This window comes from Cinclus cinclus, chromosome 4 (assembly GCF_963662255.1).
Source record: "Cinclus cinclus chromosome 4, bCinCin1.1, whole genome shotgun sequence".
Classification (NCBI taxonomy): Eukaryota; Metazoa; Chordata; class Aves; order Passeriformes; family Cinclidae; genus Cinclus; species Cinclus cinclus.
Window position 1 is genome coordinate 60,076,425 of NC_085049.1, and position 19,962 is coordinate 60,096,386.

At 39.3% G+C, this 19,962-nt stretch overlaps 2 protein-coding genes across 3 annotated transcripts in view; one reads left to right on the plus strand and one right to left on the minus strand.

Moving 5' to 3' along the window:
• The window catches only part of IFT56 (intraflagellar transport 56), a 45,024-nt gene extending 37,474 nt beyond the window's left edge, over window positions 1–7,550 (minus strand). The window contains exons 1-3 of one of the 2 annotated variants that reach the window (XM_062491382.1): window positions 7,413–7,550; window positions 7,002–7,094; window positions 1,042–1,156 (exon numbers count right to left, since the gene is read on the minus strand). In XM_062491382.1, coding sequence (XP_062347366.1) covers window positions 1,042–1,156; window positions 7,002–7,094; window positions 7,413–7,550 — 346 coding nt within the window. The remainder of the gene's footprint in view (window positions 1–1,041; window positions 1,157–7,001; window positions 7,095–7,412) is intronic. The other variant, XM_062491383.1, reaches the window with a different exon arrangement.
• A 10,097-nt stretch (window positions 7,551–17,647) lies between these two features.
• GUCY2C (guanylate cyclase 2C) overlaps window positions 17,648–19,962 on the plus strand; it is a 43,445-nt gene continuing 41,130 nt past the window's right edge. The window contains exons 1-2 of the mRNA XM_062491384.1: window positions 17,648–17,858; window positions 18,774–18,886. Of these exons, the coding sequence (XP_062347368.1) occupies window positions 17,648–17,858; window positions 18,774–18,886 (324 nt within the window). The remainder of the gene's footprint in view (window positions 17,859–18,773; window positions 18,887–19,962) is intronic.

Genomic DNA, 19,962 nt, shown 5'->3' on the forward strand with positions numbered 1-19,962 from the left:
ATCACAAAGCTCTGCATGAGATTTTCTTACAATTGAAAATAAAAAAAAACATTTTCAGTTGTGGGACTCAAGCTCAGCATGATCTTTCTGTGAATTTTAAAGGGATATGAGAACTATATTATTTTTTAAAAATGCTACAAAGCTGTCCTTTTGGAAGGCACTGCTCCTCAGCAGAAGAAAGTACATAATTATTTTCTTCCTAACTTATTTTCAACCCAAGACAAGAAGACTAATGAAAGAAAGGAGAAAACTCATTCTTCAATAAGAGTTTTATTCTAAGAAGGAAAGAGTCAGAAGTTGAGTGAGATATCACTACTATTAATTCCATTTGAAAAACACTGAGATACTGTGGTTATAGAAAACAATATAAATAAATCACTAAGTTACATAAAAAGTGATGAGCAACAAAATTTAACTACAGAAACATTTTTAGGCAGTAAAAATTGCCCTGGAGTCTAATTTCCATTCCTCCTCTTTAAATGATCCCATGCATGTTAAGAGTAAAGTAGAACTGTAATAATGTGACTACTGAACTCCATGCCTTGAAGAATCAGATACCTAACATCTGACTTACAAGGCAATGAGACCACCTACTAAGTCACTCAAACTATGTAAACAGAGTTCTTGTCTTCATCAGGGAGAATGCTGAATTCTCTCAGATGCTTATTTTTTTTCATAATTTCACTGGCCTAATTTGCTTCATCTGTGCTGGCTTAAACACACAGTATCACTCAAAAGAAAAGTAACCTTTAGTTGCTGGTTGGCATATACTGGGCTCTGTATTTAGCAATTAGTAAGAGAAATCATTTTCCGTATGCTTCTTTTAGTTCCAGCTGCTCCAGATGTCTAAGGTATTTTTAGGAAGGAAACTACATCATAATTCTCCTGTTCAATTAAAGTTAAAATTAACTAACCCCCAAACAAAACCCCAAACCCAAAAAACTTTCCTCAAAAGTATCCTTTATTGCATACTTTGTCTGGAAATGGCTTTAAGTGTCCAAATCAATAAGCAGTCTTTTCCAACAGAGCCATGTATCTCACCTTTCAAAGCTGCTTGCTCTGCCTGTGTGTACATCCCCAGAAAAAAGTACGTACAGGCAAGGTTCACCCAAACATCTGGACTGCAAGTTGGTTGCTTGGTTAAGGCCTCATATTCCTGTAACAGAAAAGAGGGTTGATTTTTAAAAAATGCATAATAGCACATACTTGTATTAAATATCATTCTTTCTTCCATGATTTTACAATGTATCATTAAATTACTGAGATCAATCAATTTATTCTGAAGTTCACTGCAGTCCTTGCAACAAAACTATTATATTTTAAACTATGTCCCTAAGTCTTTTTTGTTTACAGCAATATAACAGACCACAGGGACAAGCAGTGCCATAAATCATCATGTATGAGCACGATTTCTGTCAATATTGAAGTTACAGATGTATAAAACATATTTATATTGTGAATATATTATTATAAAATATTATATACGTACATAAACTTCAATATATATAATTTATAAAGGCATCAGTATAACCAACTTCTCTTGCATTCCTCAGTTCTCTTCCATTAAAGCCTGGGAGCCATGAACACCAGGGAAATCTCTTTGTGAATACTTAATGGAGGAAGTGTTGAAGGTGCTTTTGTAAACCTGTAGGTAGTGTCTTAGTGTGTGGAAGTGTGTGTTATGTCTGACATTATGCAATATAATAACATCAAGTGCAGCAAGAATTTTTTTTTGTATTATTAATAACTAAAATAAATACTTTTAAATAGTGTATAATCTCATTGCATCTTTTTTTTAGTTCCTATTTTTGTGTATATTTTATAATTACATGTAAGTACAGTGGTACATGTATATAATTTATAATGTATAATTGTGTGCATATACATGGGGAGCGTGTACTTAAAAATATTTTACTAATAGGGGTACAGCAAAATTGTTTGGAGACCACTGCATTAAAAGAAAAACCTATATGTTGGTATTGGGCAAATTCAAGACTTCCTTATAGAAACAAATTAGTAACTTGTAGTAAATCTACTTGTTCCTAGCTCTACCCATTTTAAGATTCACAGCCAACAGCTACAGAAAGGCACCAGATAGCATATTCTGGTATTTCTTACACAGCCAGATTCATTACATATCCTTTAATTCTGCCACATAGATTGCTTCATTTCTTGTGATTTATGAAACAGCAAAAAATTAACAGATCAATCTTTCAATCTACTTTTCTTAAACAAAAAAAACCCTTTCAACCACTGGACAATTACATTCCTGAAGGTAAACATCTTTTCTCACAGTAACAACAGGTACTAAAAAGAGAGGCAGGGAGATCTCGGTGCCATTTTTTTTCCTGTGTCACAGTTCTGATAAATTCCTTGGAAGGACCATCCCAATAGAAGTGCCTGCTACTGGTGCTCCTGCTCTTCATCCAGCCATGGAGACAGCAGCATAAGGCAAAGCAGGCAGGGTCACATGAGGTTCTCACAAGACCTGCTGAAGGAATGTCATCCATGTACTCCAGATCACTGCAAGCCACTCATCCCTTCCAGGAAACAACCCCTTGCTGACTCTGTACTTGTTCTCGAAACATGAATTGCAAGTCCTCTCTACCTACAGCAGATTGAGCCATTGTGGGTGGAAGACTTCTTACCTTTGAGGAAAAGAACATATATATATACAGCACAAGATGAAATAAGCCATGCCCAAGGGACAACAAATTCCAAGTACACAAACATGCTGACAACAATAAAGTTTAGAGTTTGTAAGCATAAATAATTTTTTTTTGTTGCCAAGTAAAAGTAAACTGCACTCCCAAACAGAGAACATACTGGTAAGGAGCACCCTGAAAACCCAATTCAATTTTGCTAGTACTTCAGGGACTTCAGACTTCAGCTGTTCAACAATATTTACAACAGTAATAATGAATATTAATATATTTTTTTAAGAAAACATTTACATTGAGGCCAACCTTTCCTCCTGAGGCCAATTTAATCTTGATGTAGGCCTGTCATGGAGCTCTGAAACACAGGCCACTGCTGTTTATTTGGACCATCTGGAATCTTTCAAAATTCATCCAGATTAAATGCACCCAAAGGTCTCCTTCAGCTAGGGCTTCAGGCAGATTAATTAGAAAGACAAAGTGTATAAACACAAGTCATGTTCTGGCTTGACCATTCAAAGCAAGCAATATATAAAGAGTGTTCTAGCAGTACCAATGTGAATCTATGGAAATAGTAAATAAAAATGAGGACTATTAGTGCTCCTTATCCTGTAGCTCTGGGCCATGTGTCTGGACTATGTGCTGTTGCCTCTATCCTCACTGAAAGCCGTTCAACATCAGTGTCTCAAAGTCATCAGTCACTCTACTTCAAAAGAACTTCCCCCCGTCCTTTCTAAATAAATGAACCCAAACAAATTAAATACTCTCACAACTGTCCTAAGAGTCAGCCTATAGCATACTTTTCCCATCCAGCAGCATGAACAACTTCTTGCTATTTCACTCTCCTCCTCCTCCTCATGCCTCTATCACTAGACACATGCACCTTTCCTCAAAAGCAGGCTTCCAGGTTGATTGCCTTGCCTACAACTATGGACACATACTGACAATGAGGAGGGCCAACTCAATGCCCTTATTACTTGTCTGGATTCTCCAGGACCATGAACAAAGATGCCAAAGAGCCAACAAACAAGCCCACAACATATGTGGCTGCTCCACAGGTGCTCAAATGAGATACTTATTGTAACTGGGCTAGTCATGACAGAGAGGCCTAGAGAACTCACAGAGTTAAAAATCCACTTTTTACTTTCTATCTTCAGCTATCAGGACTTGGAGTGTATCTGTATTCTCACACTTTCCACAGGATTACTCAACCATCACCAGATACTGCTCATGTATGAACAATTACCCTAGTACAGCCCTTGTCCTTCCATGATTTACCATTTGACTAAAATTACCCTGAGCCAAGCCAGCAGGAGGTCCTGTTCAGTGAAGTGGTGGAATGGCTCCTACTTCTCTGCAAGAAGGGAGGTAGCAGATTGGAAAGACTGTTGCTGGCTGTATGTAGGTGGCAGGATTTTGACAGAACCAGTGCATTGAAGGCTCTGGCCCAGGGATCATTCTTTGCTCTCATGTGTGCAGTTGAGCCAAAATAGCATTACCATGTCCAGCATCTGCACCATGCCAGCATCCTGTGTGCCTAGAAGCAGAGGGTGCAGACTGAAAGCGTCAAACTTGTTCTTGAATCCCACCAAGAAGTACACCTGCCCGTGCCAATCTGTCTAGTAATTTTTTACATATATATATATTACATATATATATATACTCTTACTTTTTTAAGGCTCCAGTTGATCCAATTTATAAGACCAGGCAGCTTAGAAACAGAATAATTGGCCTGACTGATGCTCTAGTTCTGATACTTAGGTGACACTGTGAAATTTTTCAGAAGATTTAAGATTAGAGTCATGAACAGCTGGCAGCTGCTGCAGAAAGACAGAATGGGTTTTTCCCCATTGTGGACACTAGCTGTGGAAGGTTCCAGAAAACTAATTCGATGTCACCATATAGTAGGGAAGCTCTGGTTGCCATATGATGCCAGGAAGATGTAAGCTACTCAGTAAAAATAAGTTTGTCCATGAAGGAAGCTAGTCAGTCCCCAAAGAAGAACTGCATCCAAAGAAGACTGCTGAAGAGTCAAGCCCATTGCAATACCATTTGTAAACTGGGGTACAGCAGTAGGGATGATCCCACCAGAGCAGGGTCAGTGGCATAACTTTTGAGAAAGGCATCTGCTGTTAAGAAGGAGAAAGTGTGACCCTAGTGAGGCTAAGGTTAGTGCTCTTCCTAGAGGATACCTAACTGTTGCTGGTGTGCCTGTGATAAGAGAATGTGAATTCTCTCACATGAATGCGACAGTTGATTTTGCTGTTATTCTCTCTGAAGATATTCCTGGAGCTGGACATCTGTGTTTTTCACTTCTTCCCTGTTTCTCCCAGTGGTGCATGATAGACACTTCATTGCAATTCCCAAGCTTCTCCAAAAGTTGCTATGCAACCAAGACGCCTGGCTCACTATGAAAGTTATCATCATTAATAAAAACATTGAACAGTGTGATTTCTGAAGACCCTCATCAGGTACATGGAATACAAACCATGAACTGCAAATATAGTGACACAGACTATGTGTTGGCACTTGCAGGAACACACAGGACTGTGAATCATTTAGATTGTGTTCAATGTCATTCTAGAGAATTCTGCAGAATCTTTGACCCATAGTATTTTATTTACAGTGCTTTTGCCACTCCTTAAAGACTGCTCCAAGATCTCAAGGGTATAGATTATCAAGGAATTTGTCCTTGAGAATACAGTAACGACACCTCTGCAACATAGCAGATGAGGTAACAGCATTTTGCACTTCAGCATGGAAGTTGGTAACTGAAGGGCAGTTCAGTCTCCATTATGCAATGAGACCTACAGCCGTAGAAATTAAAACTAGAGTGTTCTGTCCATGAAGAAACTAGGTTGAGGTGCACAGGCTCATTTCCCACGTCACCACAAAACGACAAAGCTATCAGGAATTATCACTATGCAAAAAAAAAGTATTAAATCTGGAACGACAAACCCTGTGATCTCTCACTTAAAACATACACAAACAATCAAACTACGAATCGCCCACACAAAACTTTTATTGCCCCTTCTTGGGTAGAAAAACGGGGGGAAAGTCGACTATGTTGCAGTTTTTAAAAGCCTGAATCAAGAGCATCACCTAGTGGTGAATCAAACGCCACACGCAAAAACTAATTAGAAAAACTGGAAAAAAAAAAGGCAGTTGCCTTTTTGTTGAGGGAAACATGTCAGATCTACTCTGGCTATAAAAGCATCTACTGAGTATTTAAAAAAGCAGAATTTATTTCAAATTTACTTTCAAATTATTTTATTTTTCTTTTTAAAAAAATCTTTTACTCCCTATTAACACCTAATGCTTAGATGTACATTAACTATGGAAACTGATTGTTGTACTCATAATATTTAAATTCCACAAGTCTAAATATGAATACTGATTTACCATGATGTCCTGTACTACTATTCTACATTCTATACTGTGCACACTGTCAATTTGATTCACTGAGCATTTCTAATATCCCCAACAGGTGTTTTTTTCTTCAATTTTTTAAAGGGCAGAGTGCCTTGTGCCTTTCTTACTTAGAAGCTTTAGAGTTTTCATGTATGCATCTTGTGCTTGTGACCATTTATCTAAGAGAGAAAATATCATCATTGTCCTAGAATCTATTTATTTTCTTCTTATTATCTTTTGTTAATACCTTAAATTAACATCAATTTTTAATATTAATTCTGGTAAAAGCAAGTTCAAAGACTGCAAAACTAGCTATACTTCAGTTGTACTTCACAGTGAAGGGACACAACAGAACTCTAAGAGGCAAACATTAAAATGTATATATTTGAACAATTAACATACATTTTAGTGACTTAAAGCTTTTAGAAAAAAACCCAAAAAAACAGCATCATTTAATTGAATTACCTACTACAAGAAAATGCAAAGAAGAGCAATAAATGGTCAGGGGCATTAACCTCTGAAGAAAGAATTTTTTCATACCTATCACAGATAAGCTACAAAATGAAGACAGAAACATTATTAAGCCCAAAAAATGAAACTGTGGAAACCTAGTTGCAAAAAGGGAATGCTAGATTTGGGACATGAATTATGACATTCAAGAGAACAAATTAAGATACTGAGCCTAGTATCAAACAAGTCAGTATGTAACATGAAAAAAAGTTCTATTTTCATAGGCAAAATACCATTTTTTTAATACCATTTTTTTTTCCCAATCCATACTGCTTCCCACAGCATCTGCCTTATTACTGTACATTTGTACCTTAACTGGCTAGCAGGGCTGTTCCCTATTACAGACCACCTTCCTCCTGTTGTCACTGCTTTATCACAACATCCCCATTTCCAACCTCAGGAAGCAGGATTTCCCCACCTTACCTCCAGAGCTCTCTTGTAGTCACCCAAATGAAATGCACAGTATCCAATCCAAAGGTTGCCATCCTCCTCCTCCTCACCCACGTGCTGTTTAAACTTTGCAGAGAAAAAAGAATGTAAGAATTTTGTCAGCTGCCACAGTTTCTAAAACTCCATAGATAACCAAAGCAATACGAGGCTATTGTACATCGCGGATGGTTTGACAGCTGTGGCTGCTACTGGGGTGGAGCTGCTTTCACATTTCGGAGGGCAGCAGCAGACAGAGGTCAAACCCGGCTCTGTGAAGCGGGGAGCAGCAGATGCCGCTGCAGGGCCCCAAGGATGCGATAGGGTCACAAAGCAGGGGAAGGGATGCTCTCGCCTCGCAGCCCTGAGGGCACAGGGCTGGCAGCTCTTCCGAGGGGAGCCCATCACCTCCAGCAAGGCGATCGCGCCGGTGAAGTCCCTCTGGGCCAAGAGTTCTTCCAATTGCGGTACTTCCTTCCCTTTCTTCCTCCGCCTGTCTCCCGGCGGCGGGGTACCCCCCACGGCCGGCTTGGCCCGGGAGAGCATCTGGGCGGAGAGCAAAGAGGAGCCGGGTCAGAGTGGGCCCTCCCGCAGCGGTGCTTCCCTCGCCGCGTCCTCCGCCCCGCCGCCCCTCGCCATCCCGCGATCCCTCACCGCCCCTCGCCGTCCCGCGATCCCTCACCGCCCCTCGCCGCCCCTCGCCGTCCCGCGATCCCTCACCGCCCCTCACGGCCCCGCCGCCCCTCACCATCCTGCGGCCGGGCCCGAGCTCCGCGCTGCGCCGGCGGCGCCGTTGCCGGGGTAACGGCGGAAGGCCGTGGCGAACAGGCTCCGGCTGACGACCGGGGCCGTTCCCAGGGTTCCGCCTCCCCTGCGGCGGACGACGGCCCCCTCAGTCAGAACCGCGATGGCTCTTCCCCCAAACTTCGTGGCTCTTCCTCTCCTCCCCTTTGGGCCTCGGCCGGAACATCCGGGTGCCGTACTTGGGTCGCAACAGCCCCCGGGTTTGGGACGGAGTGGCTGGAAAGCGGCCAGGTGGAAAAGGCCCTGGGGGTGCTGGTTGGCAGCGGTTGAACACGAGCCAGCGTGTGCCCAGGTGAGCAAGAAGGCCGATGGCATCCTGGCTTCTGTCAGATAAAATGTGGCCAGGCTCTGTACACTCGTGAGGCCGCACCTCGAACCCTGTGTCCTGTGAGCCCCTCACTAAAAGAACGACATTGAGGGGCTGATGGGGTCTGGAGCACAAGTCTTTCCCCAGATAGTTTTTTTCCACCCGGTGTTCAAGAGGCCAAACCACACACAGAGTCAAGATCTTTGCTGTATTTACAGTTCTGCACAGAAAGGGATGCTGGGTGGCAAATCCACAAAGCCAGCATGACACTACCAGAACTTTTCATTGTTTATATGTTTTAGCAAACAGAAGCATCAAGGTCCATTGTCTACAAGTTACATAGTTCCTTTAATAACCAGTATTCTGTCTTCTGTTCATTAGTTATTTCATGCTGATTAGTCCACGTACTCAGCCTTTCTCTTCTTTTGGGTCAGTGGTCACAATTTACCCAGCTGGGGCTGATTCAGCACAGTTGCTGAGTTGTCTTTATTAGTTTCTTCCTTATCTTGTCCTTGTGGCCTGTAAATTTTACATTCCCTATGTCCTATATCAGTGGTACATATTTATTCCCAAGATTTGTTAACCTCCCTTTAGGTCTGAGATCGTTGAAACATGTTAAGCCCTAATCCTTAACAAGGCAATTCTACCAACAACTAATTTGTCTTTCTAACACCTGGACATCTTAGAGCTTGCTTGTTAGTTGCTCTGTTTCACAGATTAAACCTCCTTTTTATTAGTCTTCAAAGTATACAAAGATCAAACATCAAAGAACATCTTGAGGAAATTTTTACACATTCCACATTTTGCAACATAATGATAAGTGGCTGAAGGAGCTGGGATTATTTAGCCTGGGGAAAAGGAGGCTCAGGTGAGATCTTATTGCTTTCTACAGTTACCTGAAAAGGGGTTTTAGCAAGGTGAGGGTTGGTCTCTTCTCCCAAATAACAAGTGGAAACAACTTCAAGTTACATTGTTGGAGGTTTAGATTGTGTATTAGGAAAAAATTCTTCACTGAAAGGGTGATCAAGCATTGGAACAGGTTCCCCAGGGAAGTTGTGGACTCACCATCCCTGGAGTGTTCAAAAGACATGTGGATGTGGCACTTAGGGACATGGGCAACTGATGGACCTGCAGTGTTAGGCTGATGGCTGGACTCAATGACCATAGAGATCTTTTCCAACCTTCTGTGATTAGAAATGGCAGTGCAGAGGACTAAAACGTTACACTACTGCTGACAGCTCAACTAACTAAAAAAACACATATCCATGGACAGGACTAAAGGACTGATGAAGTATCTGTATTTCTACCTTTCTGCCTTCCTTGAGAAGAATTTTTTTTTTCCACTCTATCAGGAAAAAAAAATCTTTTTTTTAAATTAATAAATATATCCTGTCATATTCCAATCATCTGTAATATAGACCAACAGTAAAGAACTGTGTGCTGCTTCTTCAGAGTATGGGTTCCATATTCACTGTGTCCCAAGCACTTCAACATGCCTTGACCTAGGAATAGAACATCTATCTTGCAACTCTGCTTTCATACCACAGGCCACAAAGAAGGAAGGCAGATAATCCATTCTCCCACAAAGGATCTCTCTGTAAGAAATTAATTTTTAATTACTTAGTCAAAGTGATAAAGAATGTTTGCCAGTGATTTAGTCTGCTTTTATAGCTCTTCTCTATTATATAAGGTATTATTTCTGTCAGGAGAAAATGAATTTCCATGAATAATTCTGAAATTATTTGCTCTTTCAGAGATTTGATTTCATGTGGTCAAGCAGATCATACAATTAGGCAAGATTATTTTATTTTTTTTAAAGAAAAAGTAACTGAAAATTTCACTACATTGCTTTCTTCTGTTTCTTTTTTTACAGAAATCCTTTAAGAAGACCCTGTTGTTCTACAGATTAACATAAATACAGCTAAAACGTTGACTCAAATGAAAGAAAGCTCTCAGCTGCTCCACTGGTTTTTTCCATTTCCAAGGGCCCCTGAATTTGTTTATGGTGGATCCAAAGCTGGGGAATGCACAAGAGCTAACAGATGCACAGTGCCAGTGAGTTAGCTGTGGGCATAAGAATGACAATGTCAAATGTGATAAAAAGTGATAGCAGCATCAAATTGACCAAAATATATTTAACATGTCTGGTATAGAAATTTTTACTAAGATGCAGCACAAAGTAGGTGGAGATAATATAATTTTTCCTGATATGACAGTTTTTCCTGATAAAATGACAATTCATAAATGAAAGACAAGTCAAGAAGTTTGTCTACTGTAGAATAATACTGAAAAACTGCTGCAGTTCTTATCTTCATTATTCTTTTAGCCAGTGCTATTGTCCTGAGTCTGTGAGCTGTAAAACGATTAATGATCATGTTTATTTCCACACGGAATTGCTGGGAGAATGGGAATTTACTCAGACTAATGGCAGCAAAAGGGAAATCATGCACCCATGACTAAACGCCAAGATAATCATTAGAAGGGTGCAATAAGTGTTTAAATAAAAAATCAGAGACTGGAAAGCGAGGTCAAAGAAAAGGAGAGGAAAGATGGGAAGAAAATTTAAAGAAAGGAGAGAAATCAAAAAGCAAGAAGTGGAAAAAACTCATCATTATATAAACTAAAGCAAAAGGTTAGGATACAACCTTTGCATCAGCAACAATCAGAACAATGTTCTTCAATTTCCACAGTGTCTGGGTAAGATCATGTTCTTTCAGTAATGATGCTTCACCATGTTCTGCATCTTGTACCTGTGAAAATGCACCTGACAACATCTGACATCTCAAGCTAAATGACACACAGAAGTGAGAGCAATGAAATGCTCCCCTGCTACAGCTACAAAGGCAATCCCTTGAGATGAGAAAATGGGAAATGATCCTTTTAAAAGCAAGGAACTTGAACAATACTTGATTTTTTTTTATGGTGTCAGCAACTTCTGAGTCTTAATCTACCCTGGATAGACCACCGACGACGAGAGAAGCTGAAACACGTAAGTTGGTGGATCATGTGTGCCTTTAATGCTTTTGTTCAGTCTCTATTACCCAGCTCAGGAGGGCAAACAACAGCCATGTCAGTTAAAGACCTTCAAATGGTGACATGAAAATTCATCATTTTTATCTTTATTTGGGAAAGGGAAATTTTAGTTTCCATTCATGCTTATGTCTGTGATTTTTATGGGTCTGTGGGAAATGCACCTTCAGAATTTTTCTGATATTTCTAGCACGCACCCCTCATCAAGATGCAGTTGAGTTAATAAAAAAGCTGTCCTTGTATATGATTTTAGCATTACATTTAGGTAAGTTTTTAGAAGTTTCTGTATGTAGAAGCAAAGGAGGGGAGGCAAGACAATCCACTGGTCCAGTATGAGTCAGTGTCAGAACTGAAAATGCGATGCGTGGTTAGCTGTGTCCGCACAGACTTATCCAAGCCAGAAAGACACATCACTGCAGGTGCTATGTCCCAAAGAATGCAGTTACACTGGTTCAGAACATGTGCTGATACATTTGCACTGTGTTCCACTGCCATCTGAATTTACAGATCAAGTGTGCACTATCTTGAAAATCTCATTACTCCATCCCAGTACAGTATAAACACGTGTAATGTTTAATAAAAAGAGGTTACAGAAACTGAAGTATATGTCCAAGACATAAATTATTACACGCTCAAGCTATTTACCTTTGTAAAGATAAACAGAAGAGATGTTTGCCCATTAAGGATAGCTTACATTTGTGTCTTGACAGGGGTGTACCCTGCTGAGTGTGTAACAGAGGCAAACTGGTATGCTGAAAAGGTTATTGTGTCCTGTCACTCTGGAAACAAAGTCCTTCAGAGAAAGAAAACAGCAGTTAAGAGGAAAGACTTCCTACTGTTTATTTTTCTAGTATACAAGTTAGGTGGATAAATAATATTCACATCAAAATGTGTATTTGTTGGGAAAGGGTTAACAGGAAGAAAACTTTCTTAATTGAGCTGGATGTTTATGATACAACACATATTAAGCTTCATCTTCTGGTATGTGGCAACATAATAGATCAATAGGGAGATGAGGCCACCACCCAAGCTGTTGGTAATATGATGTAATTCTACTTTTCCTATCCTTGTCTGTAGTGTTCCTCCTACTAGACTGGTAATTTCTGATGAGAGCAGTCAGTGCTTTGCAGTGTAATTTCATTCTAATCTGTGTCAGCAACTAGATTATGGCAGCTACCTGAACTATCAATAACCTATGGAAATTACTATATTATCATGCTGTGCTATCAGGATCAGGCATCACATGACCCACATGTTTTTATGTTGGTTTACAGGCTTCTGTCTTATCAGTTGCTGGTTCCAAAGAATAGTGTTTGAAAAATTTTTCTTTATGTTCTTTTGTAGTAAATGAGAAAGAAAAAAAGATCAGTTCTAAAAAGTCAATATAGCTGCTATGCAGCTGCTATACATGTATACTATATCTATGTATGCAGCTGCTATATATGTATACTATGCAGCAAAATTCATAATAATTTACATTATTGTATTTAAGTCTAGATAGTAGAAGTATTGTAAAAATAATTTAAAAGATGGAAAAACATTATTTCATATCCCTGGTCTCCTCTCTAATATTGAAAGTTAAAGAAGACAGCTTTATACTTTCCATTTGAAACCCATAAGTTACTGACGTTAAATAAACACAGATATTATAGTGCTGTATTTTTTTTTCTTTTCTGTCTGTAACCATATTTGTGATTCCAAACTCTAACAAAACTGAGAAAAGGGAAACTGAAACATTTCTATTTTATTTTTCTTCATTCTGATTTTCAAAATCTTTTTAATGGCAGGGTAAAAGCTGTTAAAGCCCCAGACAATCAATGTAATTTGGAATCAGACTTGGTAATAGTGGGTAGAACTTGAAAACATCAATGTTTTTCAGCGTTTATCCTGTTGGGTAAATGTGATCAGCTGTACAATATATAATGTCTCATGCATATTTATTATTAGAAATTATGTATTAAAAATTCCAACATTGTAGAAACAATGGTGACAGCCTCACTTATTCAGAAACATAGACGTGATAGATTTCAGGCCACTGAAAACAAGGAAATTTGTTTTCAGAGTTAGTAAGAATTAGGAACATAAATGCATCTATTGTTATTTTTATTTATAATCTTGTCAGATTTTTTTGTCTCTCCCTTTTTCACATTTCTCAGTTCTGCAATGCCGGAGACTTACTGCATCTATTTTATTTTAATGGAACCTCATATCCTTGTGTACTATCAAAGTTCCTGGCTCTGGAGAAAATAAAAAATAATGTTCAACTGTGAAAAACATAAGCTGATGGCAACAATTGTAATTAAATGGCATTGAGAAATAATTGTAGCAAATATTCAGGGAAAAATTGTATTTTAAAGGACACTGTTAAAACATTTTAGGTGATCATATCACAATGCATGTTTCTTTACAAACTAGTGGCTTGAAAAATGCAGCCTTGGTTGTCTTTGGTACCACAGAAATTGAAGACAAGCTCACAATACATTTGTGTTATTTTCAGACTTATTAGGACTATTGTTACCAATTACCACAAGTAGCAGTTTGACTGCAGGCACTCAATAACTTCACCTAATTCTTTAGCTCTTCCAAGATTTCTGGAATTTTCATTCCATATATTCTCTCTATTTTCTCCTCTATGAGTGGTTAAGTGGAAATAATGATTTGTAACTAAGTAAAAAATAAATTAGGCTGCATGCCAGTAATAAGATGCTGAAAATGAATGTGGTAAAGGTGTTGGAGATAGACAGTGCATCATTCAGTTGCAATACATTATGAGCTGATAGGCAAAGGGACTCTGTGGTGCCCAGGCTGGCCTATCATTCCCATTTTCAGGACTTTCAGACTCTTCACAAAAAAGAGAAGCCACTGAAATGAGGAAAATCCTGTCACATGTGGCACTAAAAAAGGAGTGGAAAATGTTCTGTAGACCATAATCTTTCATAGACTGAGAGAGGAACAAGTCTTTGGAAGTATTTGCTTTTCTTTTTCTCCGATTGTCCTTGAATTTTCCAGAAGACTGAGAGAACTTCTCAGAGTAGTTTTAGATCAGGAAGTCAGTGCTGATTATCAGTTGCAAATACACCCTATAATATCTAGTTGCTTATTATCTGGTAAATCCTAGAGCAGAACAAATACAGTGCTTTAAAGTGCTGTAGAACCAGGCACTAAAAGTCACTTTTCACTAAAACAAATGATACAGTTCTACATTGAGTTAATTTGAGGTGGTATTTTTAATCTAACACTGACTATAAGAATACCTAAAAAGAACTATTATGATGTTTTGTAGCTATGTAATATATGGACAGGTAATGGTGGTGGTGAGGAACTGAATTTTTTCTTCAGGAAAATAAATACAGGGCCTGCCTATCTGAATCTGAATCATCCCTGTGCTGCTGAAGCCAAAATAAGTGATAAACTACAGTGATTCAAGGGGAGACCTCTATGAACTGTTAATCATGCTAGGATTACCAAGATGAGGGAGGGTCTCAAGCTGATGTTCCCCTAGGAACTGACTTCTTGGATAGACACTTGCACATAGTGAAGATATGTAATGCTGAGATCTTTTTTTACCTTTCTGCCAACATTATAGCAGTAGTTGATGCCTAGAAGCCACAGCTAGAAAGAATTCACTGGGGATGTCAGATGCCATTTTTTAGCACGTTATTCTTTAGACAGTGATTAAATCTCAGCACTTTTAAGGGAGAATAAATAGTTCCAGAAGATGTGCTTTAAAGATGTTTTGTGGTTGTCAGGAGACAACTTATGTCCCTTATGCAGGATATTGCTGGTATTTGAATTTCTTGCTCTGTTTCTCCACTCATGAGAGACACTCTTTCAGAGGAAGGCAGAGTTGTCTGCCTTCATGATGCTCCCATTATCTGTAGTTCTGTTGTAAGCCAGTATTTCTAGTTAAAGCTGCAGTCACATACAGGAGTCAAAAAGCTTTCTTTTTGCCTCCCATACATAATTTGCCTTCTGAGTTTCTGAACTGGATCCTTTGCTGAGTAGTCTTGGAAGTGTGAGAGCTGGCTTGTAGTTGGAGAAAAGTTACCAGATGGTGAGAGAGAGTGGAGAGAGTGCTCTAGAGAGATATGAAAGGTTTCTTTTGAGTAGCTGTCTGGTTTGTATCACTGTTAACTTCTTGGGTTTATAAACTGCTAGATTGGACATTATGAAAGAATTAGATGAGGTTGGCTGGGATCTTTGGAAGCTTAGCTGTGTTCTGCAGCCAGGACACTATGAATGGACTGGCATTTGTGTCTCATCTCTTCCTCAGGGCTAATAATGCCTTCAGCAGAGGCAGCAACAAGGACAAACTTAGAGAAGCTTTTGCTTTTGCTTGTGGCAAGCCTATAAACTTTTGTGCTTTACACATCTGACTCATTTATTTACTTTTTCTTCTCTCCACCCTCATGAATATCTATAGTATCAGCAACTGTCATATTTACAGTGCAATGACAGAGCTTTTCTTTGTCACTCTTATGCTATGAGGCAGATGTTACTGATCTGTCTACCTGGAAACTGTGTTTGATGTCCAAAGCCCCAAGGTACAAGGGAAAGTGTGGTGTTCGGCAGGTTTCATAGAGAGCTTGTTTCATCCTAGCTGCTGCCTCCTGCCACACTCCCCGATGCTCCTCATCACCAGATTCTTCTATCATGGGAATTCCTTGAGAGACTACACACACACACGGCAATTAAAAAGTCGAGAAATCAACAGTTAATATAGACCATATTCTGGCTGGGGCTGTGGCATTGTGATGGTGTAGGACAAGCGAAAGAGTAAAAAGAAATGCTGTGATAAGGCTATAGTTGATTTTACCTTTTTTAAAAAAACTTAAAGCTGCTAAGAAAACCCAATAAATGCATTAATAGATAAGAAGCCCGGGAGACCTCAGTGGCATTACATACTCCCTGTGTGACCAGCTGTGTAAAATACTCAGTTCTAGTTGCATTATCCATGCTGACTGTTTCTCCCAGATAGGCTAAGAAGAGTATAAAAATGCAAATCCTGCTCTGCTGAAGTTAATGATAAATCTCTTATTGACTTATATGGGATAAGTTTCAAGGACATTGGAAGTACCTATAAAATAAGCTAGTGATGAGCAGATGATCTTCACATGAAAAGCTGTGTTCCATTCTCAATCTGTGGCTCTAGCCAGCCATACTAGTCCACATGCTTTCATGACAGACTGCTAATTTAAAATTACTATATTATTAATTACAAATACTAGATTAAATATACAGAGATGTTTATGGACTACTTTTAAATGCTGGATCGTGTTCTTCTCTGGGTATTATAAAGATTCAAGCAATAGTAATTTGTCTTAAAATTATTTCAGGAAGGTAATAAAAGTTAACTAATTTATTATCTGACAGCCTCAGTGTAGGTTTCAGTAGAAAAACAGAAGCTGTTGTATGTATGTATAAACACCCCATATTCAGAAAAAGCACACTCTGTACTTTATTTGCATTTGTTTCCTTTGTGCCTAGAGTGCCTAGAGTTTTCCATAAAGCTTGTGGGTTGGTGGGGGTTTTTTGCTTGTTTGTTTGTTGTTTGTCATTTGTTGCTTTGTGGGATTTTTTAATGATGCCATTTAAAATTTAGCTTTGGTCCTGCAAGTCTGAGAGACTTTCAGCTTTGCTAATCCTTGCCTGATGCAATAGATTTATCACATAAAGTATGAATACCTAGGGCCCCCATCTGAATAGGTGGAAATGGGTGATGAGAGCTGTGCTGGCTGGGAGCAGTCGTGTCTGGCGCAGACCCCGGGCACTTTGCTGCACAGTGCTGAGTGAGAGTGAGTGGACAAGCCTTGTAATGAGTGTGTAAGAAGAAAGAAAGTCTTTGGTCTGAAGGACTGCAAGTGGGACATTTTTGCCAACACAAAAAGTACTTCACTTTTATAAACTAAAGGAATGAAATTGGTAACTTATCACAGAAGAAAACACGCCTTCGATTTATGAGCTCAATCAGCAGAGATGGTGTGGCAGTGTAATCAAGAGATGTAGGGCAATGCAAACATGAAGTAACCATCTGTTTTCCTCTAGGCTTTAACAGACCTTATATTTTATTTCCATTTTAAAGAGCTGTTTTTATTGTTCATTTGTCCCCTCCCCTTTCTTCTCTCAGCATATGCCTGTGATGAAGAGTTAGTGCACTTATCAGGCAAGGTTTCTGGTAATGTTTCAGTTTATAGCCTCAGCCTTTCCGTGAGCAAACATTCTCAGCAACCTTTAGCCTCTCTTTTCCTGAGTTTTGCTGCTGCTAATTTTTCACCTTGAAGTGCCACCTAGTACACTGGAGGGACGGGCAGAGGTGAAGGCAGGGAAGGGGATAAGGAAGTGCAGGAGAGAAGGATCGCACAGCCTGTCTTTGGATCTACAGGGTGGAAATCTCTTTCTATCTATCCAGGAACAAAGTCAATGTAGAATATCTGAAAGAAAGAGAGTTAGAAGACAAAAAAGAAATGGGAGAGCATACACAATGGGTCTAAACTGAGTGATGATGAGGGAACTGGTATTGGTGCTGGCCATTTGGCCTTTGTTTTCCTCAATGCAGCTGCTGAAGCAAGTGGGTTCAAATCGGTGTAGCAACAACAGTTATGTGATCAATGTGATGCTCATGAACTATTCAGATTTCCCATCAAGTACTGATAGTTTGAAGTTAGCTGTGAAGCAAGCCTTGGAAAGGGTACGAAAGGAATTCCAGATGACAGGTAAGCCAATGGGTATTGGTTACCCCTCTCTTCCTGTGATTTCTTGTCACGCTTTGTGCCATGGTTTTATACTCATCTGACCTTTAGCAGGTGCTTCTCCTACAGGCTCCTTGCATGCCCATCTTATGTAGATCTTATGGAAATAATGACCTCTCTTTGTATAAATAGAAGTGCTCTACAAATGGGCAGAACCATATATGTTTTCATGGTGTTTGGGCAGAGTCTTCCTGCATGCTTCTCTGGAGATGTTCAGCTCGTTTTGGTAACATGAAAATTATTGAACTGGATCAGACAAGACCAGTGATCCATCTAGTGCAGTAACTGGGTTGCTGTTCCTCTCCTGACAGGATTAGCCTCTACTTTCTGAAAATAATTTTCCTCTTGACCCTATCTGTTGATCACATCATGATCTGAAGTGTAAAGGATCTGCAGTCTATATTTTCCTTCGTTTAGAGTCATGTTGCTTTTATTTATTTTGATACCTTATTTCTGCTTTCCACATCACCAATCTACTGTCACTCTCTATAATATCATGGGAAAAAGAAATTCCAAGGAAATAATAAAAGAAATAGTATCTATACCCTATCTGCCCTCTAGTTTAAGAAATTTTGTCCAATTTTATTGGAAAGTGGTCTCTCAGTTACTCTTTACAGAGCCTTTAAAAATTTGCCTAGTAATGGCAAACACTAGAAATACTTTTAACTGAAAGTACTAACACTCAACAGAAGTCAGCAGCCCACATTGGAGCAGACTTCACCGTCACATCCTTAGTGGTGGGGCTCAGGTTGTAGGTAGACTTTGCAGAAGCAGGGAGATCTCAGAGTGTAAGACTTCTCAGACTTGTGTCAGAAGAAGAGGGATAACAGTGGTTACCTGAAATTCATGATGCTGTTTGCTTTTAAATTTGTGTTACAGGAGAAAATGTTACCGTGGATGCCATCTTCCACCCCTTTACTTCATCGCTGTATGTCTCACAAGCCTGCCGTACTAGCACCTGTGAAGGTGTGGAGCTCATCAAAACCATTTATGTGAGTAGCAGACTTCTTTCCTTCTGCCTGGGTGTGCATGTGTGTCTCTGTCTTTTCTTCTTAACCTTTAATTCTGCTATTCAGTTCCAAATGAATTTGACAGGGAAGTGAGGTTTTCAAAGAGATGTTTTCTGAAAAGAAGTAGGCAAATAGCAGAGAGAGATTCTGTGAATGCTTCCCAGAGACTGCCTTCAGCTTTTGACACCTTTTCCTAGGCTTAAGTTGTCTTCCTTTTTACGTCTGCACAACTCTTTGTGTGGTCAGACAGCCAAAGCAATCTATTCAAAAAAAACCAACCAAATAACAAATAACTAAAAACACAAACCAGCAACTCAAACATTCAAAACAGCCTGAACAGAGCAAAGAAGTCCATTTCCAACTGGATGAGATCCTGATCTGGTTCATCATCAGTTTACACAATACATAAAGGAGAGAGCTGTGGTGAGGATGGGGACATGTGGGCAGAGAAATCATTAGCCTGGCACTGTTACCTATGAAATGGTTATGGAACTATGCCCAAAGGGCAAAGATGAAGTGCTTGCTTCTCACTAGAAATAACAGAAATCACGTGAGAGAAACTATGTGAATACTTTAATATGAGGAAAAGCTTCAGTTAAAATCAGTGCATTACAAGAAGCTGTATTTCTGAAGATTTTCACACCTCTGAGGGAAACTTCGTCAATCCAAGCAGAACTTTCAAGTCTACTAATCTATGCTCTAGTCTTTGCTAAGAAATTGTCCCTCATGACATACGGTGATATACAGGTCAGGCTCATTTGATGGTCATGGAAGGATTTTTTAAAAGACTAGTTTCATATGCACTTAACTAATAATTTTTCTGATACACAGGACCTTATAATACCAACCACTCTGTCTTCTGCAAATGCAAATTCTTCTGGGGTGTATAGTTTCAAATGTGCAACTACAACAATATTTTAATCCTTTCTTGCTTTCTGTGTCTTAACACATACTGTACTCTTATCTTTCTTTGATTTTCTGTGATTTTTTTCCTCCTCCCCTTTATGTTTGTCCTTTTAAACTTTCTGTAGCTCCTCTTTTCTCTTGCTTTTGCTAGG